This window comes from Aotus nancymaae, unplaced genomic scaffold (assembly GCF_030222135.1).
Source record: "Aotus nancymaae isolate 86718 unplaced genomic scaffold, 86718_ANA_hifiasm-v0.15.2.pri h1tg000051l, whole genome shotgun sequence".
NCBI classification, from domain to species: Eukaryota; Metazoa; Chordata; class Mammalia; order Primates; family Aotidae; genus Aotus; species Aotus nancymaae.
The window spans coordinates 606,411-623,146 of NW_026988465.1; the positions used below are offsets into that span (position 1 = coordinate 606,411).

A 16,736-nucleotide genomic window follows, 5' to 3' on the forward strand; every position below is an offset into this window, starting at 1 on the left:
CTGGCTGTTATTCAGATTTCCTACCTTTGATATATTGCTGTTTTAATATATTCTGTCCAAGTGCAGATTTCATTTTATTTATCCTACTAGGAATACATTGCAGTTTTGTTTGTGGATTCTTTGATTCATTCTGAAAACCACTCCCACCCATTATTTTTTCAAATAGGCATCTTTCATTCTCCATATTCTCTTCTTCTGAGGCGAGTGGACCCGTCTTTTGAGCTTCCTTATCTCTTCTTCATCTTCTTGTCTCTCTGCATGGTGTTCTGCATAATTTAAGAGTTCTCTTCCAGTTTTCTGTTTTGTTCATTAACTTTATAAAAATCCTGTTGGTTTTGTGACCTTTGGTTAGGAGCTAATATTTGCTTACTCTTAATCCAAAAACAAACAAAACAGTGAGCATAAATCTAGAGCGCTCTCCTTCAGAGAAGATTTGCATTTGCTGCTCTTGGGAACCAGAGGATCATACCAGGTTGGGGCCATTTTTAGCTCAGCTCGATTCAGGAGTCTCAGATTGGGCCCCCGGCCTGCCCGAGACACTGTGTCTCCACTCAGAGCAGGCCTGCCTTTGGAGCTGGCTTACTCCCTTTGATGTATTTTCAGGGTTCTCTTTCTCATGTGCAGACACACTCACACACACTCACACCCTGGTTTCCATTAACTGCTGCAGCTTCAGCAATGCCGCAGAATTCTGTTTTGTGAAAGATCTAGTTCTTCCCCTGCAAGAAGATTTTCAGAGGGTGTGGTCTGTCATACAGCCAGAAGTAGAAGCATCTGCAGGGTCTTTTTACTAGCCATCTTCACACTGTCCTGCATGCTTCTCTCTCCCTTACCCCCCGCCCCCAAACTTCTTCTCCTCCCAACCTCTTCACTTTCAGGCTGTCTCCATGTACCTCACTTAAGTCTTTTCACTGTTGTGCAGAGCAGTTCATCCTCTTCAGCCTTTATCTTCGACTCACTTGGGGCCTACATTTAAGCCAATCAGCAGAAGCAAAGGTGGGTACCAGGTGCTGTCCTGTAATGGCGTCCTCCCTTCACAGAAGGCAATTGTGATTGTAAATAGCAGTTTTTCCTCCATTTGGTGATTTCAATTCACTAAGCACACAGTGAGTGCCTGCCAGGCCCCTGACGCTGTCTGGGTCCCTGTAGAGATTGTTGTTCATGTGAGTTCGTGCCATTAGTGTTATGTTTCTTCCGTATGAATCATGTAGCTCTCAGTAAGCAATATGTAATATGCTCAAGAGCATGAGAATCTTTACTTATCACAGTATATTGAAGTATGGAAACGATTGGGCTAAGGAAATGCATTTGTTGATTCATGTTAATAGTTGTTTTTAGCTATCTTCCGTACTAGTGAATCGTCTACAATATACTTTGAAATTGGTACTTAGCCTTTTTTTTAAAGATGGGGTTTCACCATGTTGGTCAGGCTGGTCTTGAACTCCCAAACTCAGGTGATCCGCCTGCCTTGGCCTCCAAAGTGCTTGGATTACAGGCGTGAGCCACCATGCCCAGCGGTACTTAGCTTTTTATACACTTATTTCTTCGGCAGCAGAAATTAGAATGAATAATCTGTGTGCATTTCTCAACGTCCATACAAATGCTATGCAGAAAAAACTCCTCATTTGCAAATATTGTCGCTCTTATTCAGGTAACCTAATAGGGTCATATTTTCTTTTATCTTGTATCTTTAAAGGAAAGCAGTAAGTGCAGCTCTAATTTCATTCACTTGGTAAGCATTGATTTGTGGCCTGTTTTGTGGGAGGCACTGGTGTAGGCTCTGGGGTACAGAGGGGAGCAAAGCAAAGTCCCTTACGCTGCACACAGGTCCTAGTGGGAGGCAGACACTCAGCCATGGGTCCAGAAGACCTGCAAAGCAGCAACAAGGCTAAGCCGAGCAGAGGGAGGGAGGGAGGCATTCCAGGCAGGTGGAACAGTGATCACATGGGCTCACAGGTGGCTTGTACTCGGAATACTTAAAGACAATACTTTAGCATGAGACTAAACCTTTCTTTGCCTACACTTCTATTTTTCAGGCATCCGAGATGTTTCTAAATGGAGTGAGAGAACAAGAAAGCCTCTAGAAGCCCTCTATGGGTATGACTACTTTGCCAGAACCTGTGAAAAGTGGGTGGATGGCATAAGCCAGTTTAAACATCTCCCAGATGGTAAGTTACTGGGCTTTAAGGGTTCTCTGCCTGTTGTAGAGGGTGCTCGACTTCCTCCCTGGTGTTCCAGAATTGCTCAGTGATTCATGAATCCCTCCCATCATCTCACACGCTCATGTGTGAACAGAGAATACTAGTTCTTGTATACCGTGCCAGTTCTTGTGCAATCAGTCTGCCTTAATGTAGAGATAGGACTGCATGTCCAAAGGTTCATATTGTTGAGTCTTTAATAACAGACTGTTCTTTTTTCCTTCTAATCCTTGGTGTGTGTGTGATGACAAAATTATTATCCAAAAGCCTTGAACAGTTTCTATTTTCTAATTCCAGAATGAGTAATTAGAAAATAAATAGGCCACAATATGGACAATGTTTTTTCCTTTTTACATATTTAAATGTGTCACCCCACAAGGACACTGTTATCTTCAACCTCAATGGAATTAATATGAGGAAGAAAATATTCAGGATTTTTTCCTATCTTCAGAACTAAGTTATATGACCTTAACTATGAACAAATGTCTCCTATTCTTTATCTGAAAAATTAACAAGATTTCCTGTTAAAGATTGACATCTTTAAGAGAAATTCTGAACGGTAGTTTATTTTTTTACAGCAATTGATGTTTATAATCTCATTTTTCCTTTTTTTTAATTGCTGAGAAAATAAAGTAGCTAAGATCTAATCTTGGAGTGCATTGTTACAAAATGGTTGTGATTGAAGGACCAATTTGATCTATTAGGTAATTGTTTCCTGCATGAGTCATCTGCCAAAACTTTCACAATGAAAAGGACGTTTGGAAATGTTACTCTTCTGGTTTGAGTTGAAAACAGCAAATATATGTTTTACAGTGTTCCTGTTCAGATGCAGTATCTGCCCATAGAAACAGGCCCTGGAAATCTCTGCTCTTAAAATTTTAAAAATGCCATAAAACAATGTTTGAGACAGTTCTCCATTAAAGAGGGCACATTTGTAAAATATAAACTTTTATGTTTTAGTGAAAAGATAGGAAGATTTAGAGGTAGAAATAGAGTTAAGTGAGTAATTCAAAAATATGTCATGATATAGAGGCCCTAGCAGTATATAAACTGTCTCACAGTGAGACCTTCGTGACGTGTCCCGTTCTGTGCTGACTAATGTGGTAGGAGCCCTTTCTTCCTAACTGTCCTGTCAGGTTTATGGATGTTTGGGATAGCGTAGGAATTCATTGCACAGCGCTGGAGTCCCGTGGGCCTGAGTGTGAATTCTGGCTGTGCCCCTGGGTTGCTGTTAGAATGGATCTGGGCAGGTAACGTAGCTTCTTGAAGCTTTAGTTTCCTGTCTGGGACCTCGAAAAGCTGTTGTAGGGATTAGATGAGATATTATCTGTTCAGCTTCGGTGCAGGATCAAAGACAGTAAGTGCCTAATGAAAGGTTAGTATTACTATTATTATAAAAGTCCTTAATGGAAAAACATTTTCATATGCTGAATGAGTTAAAACATGTAACTACTGTGTTTAACAGATATGAAATTTTTTAAACACTTCCTGACGCAGAGTGAGCTCTCAGGAACATTGGCTTTCATCATCACATGATGATGAATTGGCAGGTGTGTGTCATCTTGGGACAGGCCAGGGAAGCGTCAGAGACCTGGAGGAGTATTTCCCTAGTCAGTAGGTCCCCTTCTTACTTAGCAGGCAGTGACTCCCCACTGAGGAGGAGGGAAAGGCCTGGCACCTGTGCAGGGCAGGGCAGGGAGCACCACACTGTGGGGGCAGCTCCCAACCTTCTCAGAGCTACAGGGATGCCAGGAACCTTAGCTACAGCTCTCTTTTTAGCCCCACAACAGCCAGGGAACTGTGATTGTTCCTGTTTGAGGCTAAAGCTCCTAGTGGTTAAGGAGCCACCACAGTCTCGCAGAGGCAGGAAACTACAATACAGGAACTAGAGGGACTAGAGCCCAGGCTGTCCATCATCGCCTCAGGAAAGTTGTTAGAAATGGGAGTCAGTCCTTACAGGCCCTCCAAAGTATGTTAGTCAGGAGTCTCATAGAGGCGCCAGCGATCAGGAGAAGCTGCTTTCCCATGTGTAAGTTGTATAATAAGTTCATCGTGAGGTTCATATGCTTTGAGGGCTGGCCAGGGCCCCTATGCTCATCTGAAATGTGATCTCCAGGGAAAAGCTCTACAGGTGTCAAGCACCTACCACCGTTTTCACATTGGGAACTACCGCTATAGAATATCATGGTGGGGTGTTTATTTGATTTTCCTACTATTTTATGTGAATTTAAATCAGGCTGCTTGTTTACTAGTAGAACTCCGAAACAGGCAAGCAAACAAGAAAGCGAGAAACAGAAAAGGAATCCCAAAGAAAGAGCTGGAAGAAACCCAAGCGTGGTCAAATCCAAACCACGGTTTTCACAGATAGAGAAACTGAGGGCTAAAGAGGGGCAGGGCTCGCCACGTTTCCCTTCCTCTGACCGTGCAGAATGCTTGCTCTAAAGCAGATTCCTTGTGCTGTGTGTCCTTCAGGTAACATCTGCCGGCACCTGCTGCCCCAGGTCCAGTGCCCAACCTTGATTGTCCATGGTGAGAAGGATCCTCTGGTCCCGAGGTTTCATGCCGACTTCATTCATGAGCACGTGAAAGGCTCACGGTAAGCCCAGTCACCACCTTCACACTCCCACCCCAGAGCCTCGGAGTCAAAGAGCGAAGCTACTGGAAGGAAAAGAAGCAAGAGGAGTTAGAGTTTTTAGAGTATACGCCCCTACTTTTTGCCAGTGACAGTCAGTAGCACCACTTTATTTAGGGTACCGTGGAGGATGCAACCCCTGAACTGTGGGTAACTGATAACCAGAAGGAAAGGCATGTTCAGATAGATGGCTCTTACTTTTATGAGTGGCAGATATGCTCATAGGTGCTCAGCCCTGTCACTTGGTGATAGTTTACGTTTATTTTCACCGGTATTAACTGAAACAGTTTTACACAATTGGGAATTTTCAGTTTAGTTTCTTATCATTATAAAAGCGCTGACCACCCAATTTTTACAAATCTGTTAAACCAAAAAAAGAAAATAAATTGCCATGGCTTGTCAGCCATTTAAACACTATCATTATCAGCATTTTTATACACAGAGATAATCATATTCTATATTCGACTCTGAATCCTGCTTTTTTCCTGCTTAATATTGTAAACTTTTCACTCATAAGCTATTTTAGCCTTAAAGAGGGACACGTTGTAATGAGAAACCTATTATTTATTCAGAATTAGAAAATACCAACATATTCCAAGCCATGCGAGTGGCTAACTTGATTAAGGAGCAGCTACAAATCCCTTGTTCTTTTCATCCAGATTTCCACCAGCCAACCTTGGACATCAGAGCACCTTACAAGATATGTTCATTGAAATTCTGTTATTCAAGCCCATCAATTTTTGTATGAAATAGGAATTTCTATTTTAAATACTTCAGCTGACACAGGAGCTAGCTTTTGTTGGCATTTTTATCAAAACAGACATGCCAACTTGAATAAATTCGTTGTCTCTTTTACATAAAGGGATGCATATCCTGAAGGTGAAAATCAGGGGTAACTGGGAGAGTAGGGTTCTGTTTGGTTTTTTTATTTATTTATTTTTATTTTACTTATTTATTTATTGAGACAGAGTCTCACTCTGTCACCCAGGTTGGAGTTCAGTGGCATGATCTCAGCTCACTGCAACCTCCGCCTCCTGGGTTCAAGTGATTCTCCTGTTTTAGCCTCCCGAGTAGCTGGGATTACAGGCATGTACCACCATGCCCAGCTAATTTTTGTATTTTTAATAGAGACTGGGTTTCACCATGTTGGCCAGGCTGGTCTTAAACTCCTGACATCAGGTGATCTACCAACTTGGCCTCCCAAAGTGCTGGGTTTATAGATGTGGACCTGTAATTTGGTGTTTTAGATAAATATATTAGAAAATAAGTATCCAAGTCCAGGTGTGGTGGCTCAGGCTTATAATCCCAGAACTTTGGGGGGCTGAGTCGGTGGATCACCTGAGGTCAAGAGCCTGGCCAACATGGTGAAACCCTGTCTCTACTAAAAATATAAAAACTAGCAAGGTGTTGTGGTGGGTGCCTGTAATCCCAGCTACTCTGGAGGCTGAGGCAGGAGAATCACTTGAGCCTAGGAGGCGGAAGTTATAGTGAGCCAAGATCACGCCACTGCACTACAGCCTGGGTGACAGAGTATGACTCTGTCTCAAACAACAACAAAAAAATAATAAATGTCTAAATAAGCCTTGACCCCTTCAGAGCATATATATTAATTTCATATGCCTCTGAATTACTCAGGACGTCTTTGAAATTTTGTGGGATTTTTTTTGAAATTGGATTTATTAGCAACCTTAGAAAATCCTTCTTCCCTCCCTCCAGGAGCCAATTTCTGATGCCTGCTGACACCAGCGCTGCTCAGCACGGTTAATGGTAGTGTTTCCTGTCCCTAAAGCCCCCAGGCCAGCAGAGAAAGCAGGCATAGAAACAGCTCCACTGCTTCCTTATCGCTCTGCTCTATGATATATTTAACAACAGATTTCTCAGAGAATTTTTAAATGGGGAAAAAAATGTTTCTTTTCTATAATAAAATACAATTACCATAAACCTTTATAATCCTATATCCATAATGGATAAAATACAATTACCATAAACCTTTATAATCCTGTATCCATAGTGGATAATGCTATATTCATTTAGCATTTTTTTAAGTTAAAAGGCATCTCTTTATTCCACACATTTCCTCCTATACCAGTTCAACCATCAATCAGAAATATATATGGGCCTGTATAACAAATAATTCATTTGGTGAGAACATAGTGTCAGTGAAGAGCAGAGGTAGGAATTTGGTAGGATTATATTGTGGGTAGACAGAAAGGTTTAATGGAGGAGTTTTTAAATTGATTTAGCAGGGGCTGGGCGCTGTGGCTTACGCCTGTAATCCCAGCACTTTGGGAGGCTGAGGTGGGAGGTTCACTTGAGGCCAGGAGTTCGACACCAGCCTGGCCAACATGACAAAACCCTATCTCTACTAAAAATGCAAAAATTGGCCAGGTGTGGTGGCAGGTGCCTGTAATCCCAGCTACTGAAGAAGCTGAGTCAGGAGAATTGCTTAAACCCAGGAGGCAGAGGTTGCAGTAAGCCAAGATCACACCACTGCACTCCAGCCTGGGTGACAGAGCAACAATCTGTCTCAGAAAAGAAAGAAAGAGAGAGAGAGAGAGAGAGGAAAGAAGGGAGGGAGGGAGGGAGGAAGGAAGGAAAGAAAAATTGATTTAGTAGGCAATAGTAGGTATTTTCAAACTAGACTTATAAAATTATAATACTAAGTTATGGTCATGGTACAATATTCAAATAGTATACTTTCTTATTAATCCTTGCCAAAGATTTTTATACTATCTTATTTTTCTGTGTTTTTAATTGTATACATTTACAGTATACAAAGTGATTATATAGCACTTACTATTTTAAAAGGTATTTTATATACAGTATCTTAATTATAGTTTATGACAAACATGAAAAATCTCCATTTTACAGATGAGAAATCACGGCTGAGAGATGTTAAGCCATCTTTCAAGCTTGCATAGCTAGTAAATAACAAATCTTAGATTCGCTTTTCTCCTAATGTGGTGCTTTTGCACCATAGTACAGCTGCTGCTTATCTCTTAATATGTATGATGGTAACATGCCTAGAATAAGATACCAGGTGACCTGGTTAATTGTCTTCCAGCTTCAGAAATGACAGGTTTTTGCACAGTGACACACATAGTAAATGCAGTACGTGCCCTTAAAGAGCCAGGTTCAGTTAAAGTCAGTCTGCAGGAAAGTTTAATTTAGGAATTCTCTTCCAGGCCCATCTCCTAGCAACAGAGTACATCAGTATAGGAGAAAAACACCCTTACTGTGCAGATATGAATTGTTTTAGTAGACTGTTTTGTGGAAGATCACTTTCTTAGAGCAATATTCTTTGGAAGAATTAGGCTGAGTATACGTGGTGTTAGCAATGACTGTCCAAAAATGGCTTGTATTTTCTACTTATTACCTTCCTCTGCTATAAGAGCCTTTTATGTTGGGCATGAGCCTACCTAGAATGTGGTTGGTTTATTTTGGTCCCCACAAAAGGAAGGCAGATTCCTTGAGTACTAAAACCCAGCTGTGTTGTGTGCACCAGGCCATCTGACAGCAGGCAAGCTTCCAGTGAACTGTATATTTCATTCACTACCTTGCCAGGTACTTTTGTTTTTTTGAGATAGGGTCTCACCCTGTCACCCAGGCTGGGGTGCAGTGGCAGGATCATAGCTCACTGCAGCCTCGAACTTCTGGGTTCAGACCATCCTCCCGCCTCCCAAAGTCCTGGGATTACAGGTACAAGGCATGATGCCCGGCTGCCAGGTACACTTTTAATTAAGCTTCAAGGAACAGACTGGCTCATGCCTGTAATCCAAGCACTTTGGAAGGCCGAGGTGGGCAGATCACCTGAGGTCAAGAGTTCGAGACCAGCCTGGCCAACATGGTGAAACCACGTCTCTACTAGAGTACAAAAATTAGCCAGACTTGGTGGTGGGCACCTGTAATCCCAGCTACTCAAGAGGCTGAGGCAGGAGAATCACTTGAACCTGGGAGGCAGAGGTCGCAGTGAGCCGAGATCACACCACTGCACTCCAGCCTGGGCAACAGGAGTGAACTGTCTCAAAAACAAAACGAAACAAACGAAACACTTAAAGGCGCAGACTTTCCCTTCCCAGGTTTTTACCGGGATATACAGATTATGTGTGAAGCTGACACCACACTGCCTTTCATGCTTCGGAAGGAGGCTGAACAAAGGGTGGAGCTGCTCAGCAGGTCTGCTTCCAGCTTATGTTAATTTGCCTCTTTCTGTCTTCTCTGTTTGTAGTAGAAGAAAAATAAGAATCTCTTGGAAGCAGAGACACTTCAGAGATCATTCAAGCTCAGTGGTTTTAAAGTGTGTTTTTAGTCAGTTGAAGCTTTTCCTCTAACAAACTCTTATGCAGAAGTCTAAGATATGAAACACAAAATGAGAGCTGCTCAGGTGACAGCAGTGATGGGGTGCTGGCTTTGCCTTTCTGCCTCCTATGTCCAAATTTCCTCATAGAAGGACGGCAGTCTTAATGGATTCGGACCTACTCATGACTTCATTTCAAAGTAATTACCTCTTTAAACACTCTGTCCAAAGGAGGTCGCACTCTGAGATGCTGGGGGTCAGGATCTAAGCATATCAATATGAGGGGTACAATTCAGCCCATCACAGTGCTTCTGAGGAGGTGCTCAGATCCCAGGAACCAGAGGCCCGGTTCTGGGTTTCATCAGACTCGGCTGCAAATGATGAGCCCCTCACCTCTCGCCTGCAGTCCCTTTTCACCCTCCCTCAGCCCGTGCCCTTGCCTGTATGGGTGTGTGCTCATGCCTTAGGCCAGGACTCAGGCGGCTCCTCAGTGAGGCTTCCTCACCTCCCTGTGCCTCCAGTTGCTCGCTCACCTATCTGAGGCCATGTGGCTCCTTATACATACCTTTTTTTTTTTTTTTTTTTTTTTTTTAAGAGACAGGTCTTGCACTGCCATCCAGGCTGGAGTGTAGTGGTGTGACCATGGCTCATTGTAGCCTTGAACTCCCAGACTCAAGTGATCCTCCCACCTCAGCCTCCCAAGTAACTCAGATATAGGCATGTACCACCATGCCCAGCTAATTGTGTGTGTGTGTGTTTTGTAGACATAGGGACTTGCCATATTGTCCAGGCTGGTCTCGAACTCCTGGGATCAAGCGATCCTCCTGCCTTGGCCTCTCAAAGTGCCGGGATTACAAGTGTGAGCCACTGCACCCAGCCTCCTTATTCATACCTCTAACAGCTGCTAATGTGAATGCAGTTCTTCCCCTGTTGAACACTCCAATGCCTATCCCTGGACATGACCTAGGGCATCTGAACATGCTCAGTGCATGTTCAAAGAGAGAGAGAGAGTGAGGGCGAGAGGTGCACAGAGGGCCATGTCTCTCTGGATGGGCTGGGGTCACCTTTGCAGGACCAGCTGCATGTTCTGAGCCCAAGCCAGAGGGCCAGACCAGGTGGGAAAGTCCATGTGGCACAGAGTTGGCACCTTAGGTTCGTGTCAACTAAAGGGGAGAGCAGTAGGGTGAAGAGCACTAGCAGGGGACTCAGACAGACCTGGGTTTGGGTGCTGGTTTGGTCACCACGTGCTGCATGTAATATTTCTGTACCACTGTTTCCTCTTGTGTGAAATGGGCATGACAATATCTATCATCTCAAAATATTTTTTGAGGAATTAATGAGGAGGTATTTGTACATCTGGACTTAAATTTAAGACTCAATACACCCAGCCTGGCAACGTGCTGAAACCTCATCTCTACAAAAAGCAAGAAATTAACCAGGTAGCCAGGTGCGGTGGCTCACACTTATAATCCCAGCACTTTGGGAGGCCGAAGCAGGTGGATCATGAAGCCAGGAGTTTGAGACCAGCCTGGCCAACACAGTGAAACCCCGTCTCTACTAAAAATACAAAAATTAGCTGGGCGTGGTGGTGGGCACCTATAATCCCAGCTACTTGGGAGACTGAGGCAGGAGAATTGCTTGAACCCAAGAGGCGGAGATTGCAGTGAGCTGAGATCATCCCACTGCACTCCAGCATGGGCGATAGAGCTAGACTCCATCTCAAAAAAGAAAACAAAAAAAAATTACCCAGGGATGGTGGTAAACACCTATAGCCCCAGCTACTCAGGAGGCTGAGGTAGGAGAATCACCTGAGCCCAGGAGGTTGAGGCTGCAGTGAGCCGTGATCATGCCACTGCACTCCAGCCTGGGCATAGGAATGAGACCTTGTCTCAAAAAAACAAAGAAAAAAACCTCAACAGACAGTAGCTGCCACTTCTGAGGATGGAATGCTGGTGTGGATACAGGTAGACAGGGCCCCCAGAGAACATTGGGGCATAGCTTGAAATTAGGTCAGGCATTGCCCTCTGTCCCAACTTTCAGCACCATTATTATCACTGTTATTTTTAAAAGTTTTAAGAGAGGGTCTCTCTCTCTTGCCCAGGCTGGAGTGCAGTGGCCCAGTCATAGCTCCCAGCAGCCTCAACCTCCTTGCCTCAAAGGATCCTCCTGCCTCAGCCTCTTGAATAGCTAAGACAGCACCATTATTAGTGTAGGTATAGGGGCATAGTAGGGTTCTCCAAAGAAATAGAACCAGCAAGATGTATATGTGTGTATGTATATATAGGTAGAAAGAAAGAGATGCATTATATGGAATTGGTTCACGGAGTTGTGGAAGCTGACAAGTCCCAAGGTCTGGAGGGTGAGTTGGCCAGCTGGAGACCCAGGAGAGCCAAAGATGTGGTTCCAGTCTAAGTCTGAAGGCCTGACAGCCAGGAGAGGCAATGGTGTGGCTCTAGTGTGAAAGCCAGGAGACTTGAGGCCCAGGAAGAGCCAATGTTTCAGCCTGAGTCCAAAGGTAGGAAAAAGCCAACATCCCAGATTGAGGGCCATCAGGCAGGAGGAATTCCCCATTCTCAGCCTTCTTATTCTACTCAGGCTTTAAGCAGATTGGACGAGACCCACCACATTGGGGAGGGCCTCTGCTTTACCCAGTCAGTGGATTCAAATGCTAACCCATCCAGAAATACCCTTGTGAACACACTCAGAAATAATGTTTGACCAAATATCTGGGTACCCTGTAGCCCAGTCAAGTTGACACAAAGTACACCGTCACAGGGTGAAGGGCTGATGGGTGCCATCTCTATAGAAGTCTGGGCTTTGTGTTGGGTTCACCAGAGGGTGTGCTGGCAGGCTGGCAGCAAGGGGTCAGGCCTGGGATGTCTGTGCAGTGGGCTAGCTGCTGTCCTCTGTCTGGACCACAGAAGGGAGGGAAGGGCCTCTTTCAGACCCAAACAGCTTCCTTGGCTGTTTGGGTCTGGCCACCAGTGGTAAGATGGCCCCAGTCCTCCCAGGCAGGCCAGTATGGGCCTTACCACTAGCTGGAGTGAAATGAATTGGTTTAGGTGGAAAAGATTCACACCAGTGACAGTGGTTCATTTTCAGCTCCATAGGAAAGCGAAGCCAGGTTCTGGTGGGGAGGCAGACGCTACAGGCAGGCAGGCAGGCAGGGCTGCTGCCTCCGCTCTGGACTGCATCCCACCTGGAGGCAGTGGTTTGCCCTTTCTTCTGCTGCTGCCCCAGGTGACAGTTCCCCACCACTGGCATCCCAGCCCTCCTCTTCCCAAGTGCTGCTCTCAGCTCCTCCCAACTGCTGCTCAGGTGGAAGGGAAAACTGTCAGTTCCAGACACTGCTTGTGGGCTCATTGCAGGATTTACTGCACACAGAATTAGTCAGTGCTTACCAAGTTGAGGCCTTTGTACTAGTATTTCAAACACAGTGGGGTCTGAACCTTTCCAGACAAATCTTACCTGCAACGTTTCATTAAAACCTGTCTTAAGAGAAGCCTCCAGTTGGAGGTGTTGTGTTAGCCAACAAATGTAGACTCATTGTGCTCCCCTGAGTCCGTCATTTATATGCTGTACAGATTAACACCTTCAGGAATTCTGCACATTGTGAAGTGCAATACAGATATACGAATAAAATAACCGCAGACATTTATTAAGCTTACCACGTGCCCACAGACCCATGCTGCATATGTTGAATCTACTATCTCATTGCATCCTCAGAATGATTGATTCTATGAGGTGTATTCCATTACTGTCCCCATTCTCCAGATGAGGAATTGTGACTCAGGAAGGTGGATGTAGCCTGTCAGTATGGACTCTGTGCTGGTTAGACAAGAGACGTCCTGGCCCCGTAAAGCCAGGCATGGCTTTTTCATCCCATCATGGCACCTCAGTTGAATCCAACTGTCACAGAAAGAAAGCTTTCCTGCAGTCCAGGGCCCAACTAAGTCCCCACAGTCCCAGCAGGTTTGGAAAGACTGTCCTCCACACACCACTTAAAAACACCAGCCCAGCAGCCTGAGGGCCCACCAGCACCCCACTTCAAGCCACCACACTGCCCAGAAAGCAGCCTCCGGGGCAGTTTTGCATCTATTGCTTGTGCCTAATGCTTGAGACATGGTTGCATTCGAGAAAAGGAGCCTCTCAGTGAGATGCTGCCCCCACCATCCCCAAATGCCTGGTCGGCCCTAACCAGAGGAGAGCCTGTCCAGCCAGGGCAGCCCCCAGCTTCATCAGCAGCAAGAAGCTTGTGGTTTGCCCACCATTACCTTTTTGTTTGTTTGTTTTGAGACAGAGCCTTGCTTTATCACCCAGGCTGGAGTGCAGTGGCGGGATCTCAGCTCACTGCAACCTCCGCCTACCAGATTCAAGTGATTCTCCTGCCTCCTCAGTAACTGGAATTACCGGCATGCACCACCATGCCCAGCTAATTTCTGTATTTTTAGTAGAGATGGAGTTTCACCTTGTTGACCAGGCTGGTCTCAAACTCCTGGCCTCAAGTGATCTGCCTGCCTCCGCCTCCCTAAGTGCTAGGATTATAGGTATGAGCCACTGCGCCTGGCCTGGTACCTTTTTCTTAGATGGGACTTTCTAGAAGAAGCAGAATGAAAAAGGAAAAGATTTAGTTTCTGAATTAAAAGGGGCTATTAGCAACCAGGTTTAGATGGCGTCATCAGGAATGCCTGGAAAAGTGATGCACCATGTTGCTACCCAGTTCCACACTGGAAGAGATCCTGTGCAAAGATCCAGTGGCCCACTTTGGGTTCCAGTTAAAACAAAAGTACATACTAGCACTCTACGGATTACAGACTTACTGACAACTTTATGGATTCATAGATCAAGTTTTGTCACATTGGTCCAAGGTGAAGACAGGCCACAACACACGACCTGTGTCCTTGTTACTCTCTGTAACTCCCTGAGTTACAGGTGAAAGTTGAGTTCAGCCAAAGATGAAAAGGGTTCCGGTGAGGCAGGAAAGGTAGCATTGTGAGGCTGGCATTTCATCTGTGCTGTCTTGACCTAGAAGAGCTCTATCAACAGAGGTAAAGTGACCGATAAATTTACCCTGGGATGAGACAGCTTCTAGTTTTTGAAAGATCTGGAATCATGTCTCTTTCTAAATCATGCCAGGTGCTATGAGGAACCTGCGTTGGCAGAGGAACTTGTGTTCATTCTCTGAGGCCCCCTCGTTTCCAACTGAGCCGTGTGCTTAGCAGTGGGGGGTTTCCACTCATTTTTCTGGAGAATATTATTGTTCAGAAACCACTCTCCACAGAGCATGTGATTAGATGCTTTTGTTACTTGGGTGGGAATCTAGGTCAGTACAGAGCTCCTGTCTTGCCTTGACAGCTAATATTCATGCCTGTCTATTGTGGTCCTGTTCCCAAAGAGAAACACACTATAGATTTTCAGTGCAGTGAAACCTGTGTCACACCTGAAGGAGGAACTGGTATCCTATCTTTGGGGTGAGTGCAACTCATCCTTCTTTTCTGGACAGTGTTAAAATTGAACTTAGAATGTTCTGATTGTTAGTAATAGCATTAACTTTCCAAGGCCCTCGGAAAGGTCCCAACAATATATCTTCCTTTCAAGTTGATTCTCTTGGTATGCCATTCCCACCCCCAATGTGGTAGCTGAGTTGAAAGAGGCCCAGCATCTTCTGAGGACAGCTCCCTGCTGCCACAGTTCCTCCCTCGAGCCTACTGAGGTTCTGAGCTGTCAGCTCCCCAGTACTGAAAGTCAAAAAATCAGGCAACATGGTAACATGTTCTGCCCCAATATTGTCCTTTTAATGTCTAGTTATCACTGTAGACAAAGCGGCTTTTTTTTTCTTTCTTTCTTTCTTTTTTTAAGACGGGGTTTCACCATGTTGGTCAGGCTGGTCTTGAACTCCTGACAGGTGATCCGCCCGCCTTGGCCTCCAAAGTGCTTGGATTACAGGCATGAGCCACCACGCCCGGCTGACAAAGTGGCTTTAACTTAGGCTTTCATCCTAGAAACTTTAATACTTTTAGTGTTTCTATATTTTTGTAGCTAATAAGTAAAATATAGAACAAAGAGAAGGCTGCCTTTATTCAAGAAACTGTAAACCTATCTGATTTGATCACAGTCCTATTGAAAGAAAGAAGCCTTACGAGGACAGTGCGTTTGCCACAACACTGAGCCGTGACAGCTGCAGCAACGGCTCCTGAAGCACAGGGCTGCTGGCGTGGGCTCGCCACCCTCACAGCCATTTGTCTGGCGGCTTGTATTCAGAGGTATTAGTTCAGTAATCCAAAAATGGAAGGGTGATTTGGAACCTGGAGCAGCAGGCCGGGGGTGGCTGTGAATTCTACTTTGCACTTGCCCACTACATCAACACCCCAAGAAACTCAGCGGCCCCAGCGCAGTGCATTCTGGACACTTATTTTTATCATCTTACCAACCTTCTTTCTTAAAATCAACTTCATTAAAATGGATCTTTCTAGAGTAACCACCAAATCACCTCCCCCATTCTCAGGCTGTTTTCTAGTCAAACCATTTGTTACTTGATTCAATTCCAACTATAATGTGTGTCTGCTACTGTTAAGTCATTGCCTTATAGTCAACCTCCAAGGTAGTCATAAACTCCAAGAGCTTCACGTTTGTCTGTATTCTTAGGTTGACAGGTTACATTTTCTCCTGGATAGTGGTCATGGGGGGAAATGTGGGGATTTTTCACTTTCGACGTTCATGAATGTTGGGGAGAGTGAGGGGTTTGTTCTTAAATGGTGTCCCATTGATTCAAAGTCTTTTTTTCCCTTTTTTTTAGGCTGCATTTGATGCCAGAAGGCAAACACAACCTGCATTTGCGTTTTGCAGATGAATTCAACAAGTTAGCAGAAGACTTCCTACAATGAGAATGCACACTTGAGTCTTGATGGTTCCTCAGTGTGGGGTGCGATCGTGTTGCTCCCTGTTACCATGATGCCTTTGAAACTCTCCACCTGAGCTTTCTACCCCTCCCTTCAGTCTTATCCTGACCAAATGAGAATAATGACATGTTGAAAACAGCCTCTGGCTTCAGGTGGTGGCTCACGGCTGCAATCTCAGCACTTTGGGAGGCTGGGGTGGGAGGAGCGTTGCTTGAGTCCAGGAGTTCAAGACCAGCTTGTACCATATAGGGAGACTCTGGCTCTACAAAAAAAAATTTTTTTTTTAATTAGCCAGGCAAAGTGGGACACACCTGTGGTCCCAGCTGCTCAGGAAGCTGAGGTGGAAGGATCACTTGAGCCCACTTCAAAGCTACAGTGAGCTCTGATTGCATCACTGCACTACAGCCTGGACAACAGAGTAAGACCTTGTCTTAAAAAAAAAAAAAAAAAGGAATAAAGCCTCTAACGTCAATAGCTACGAAAATTAAATCTGATTTTCTCACATGAAGTTGTGACAAGTTATACCATTGTCTTAAAAGGCAAATTCCCGCCATAATTTACTTTCAAATAAATTTTAGGTGGAGCATTTGTAGTGTTAATGTTGAAGGTTTTAAGAAATCTTGAATTTATACTGTACCTTTAATCTGAGACATTCAAGCTTCGCTTGTGTTTTTGTGTTTATCTATCACAGTCAAAGAAAAGTAGGGAAA

The 16,736-nt window shown here is 44.6% G+C and overlaps 1 protein-coding gene across 3 annotated transcripts in view; it reads left to right on the forward strand.

Moving 5' to 3' along the window:
• The window catches only part of BPHL (biphenyl hydrolase like), a 34,610-nt gene extending 17,998 nt beyond the window's left edge, over nucleotides 1-16,612 (forward strand). For all 3 annotated transcript variants that reach the window (XM_012440287.3, XM_021672661.2, XM_012440288.3), the window contains 3 exons: nucleotides 2,037-2,168; nucleotides 4,671-4,794; nucleotides 15,924-16,612. In XM_012440287.3, coding sequence (XP_012295710.2) covers nucleotides 2,037-2,168; nucleotides 4,671-4,794; nucleotides 15,924-16,011 — 344 coding nt within the window. In that variant the 3' untranslated portion in view covers nucleotides 16,012-16,612. The remainder of the gene's footprint in view (nucleotides 1-2,036; nucleotides 2,169-4,670; nucleotides 4,795-15,923) is intronic.
• The last annotated feature ends 124 nt before the right edge of the window (nucleotides 16,613-16,736 follow it).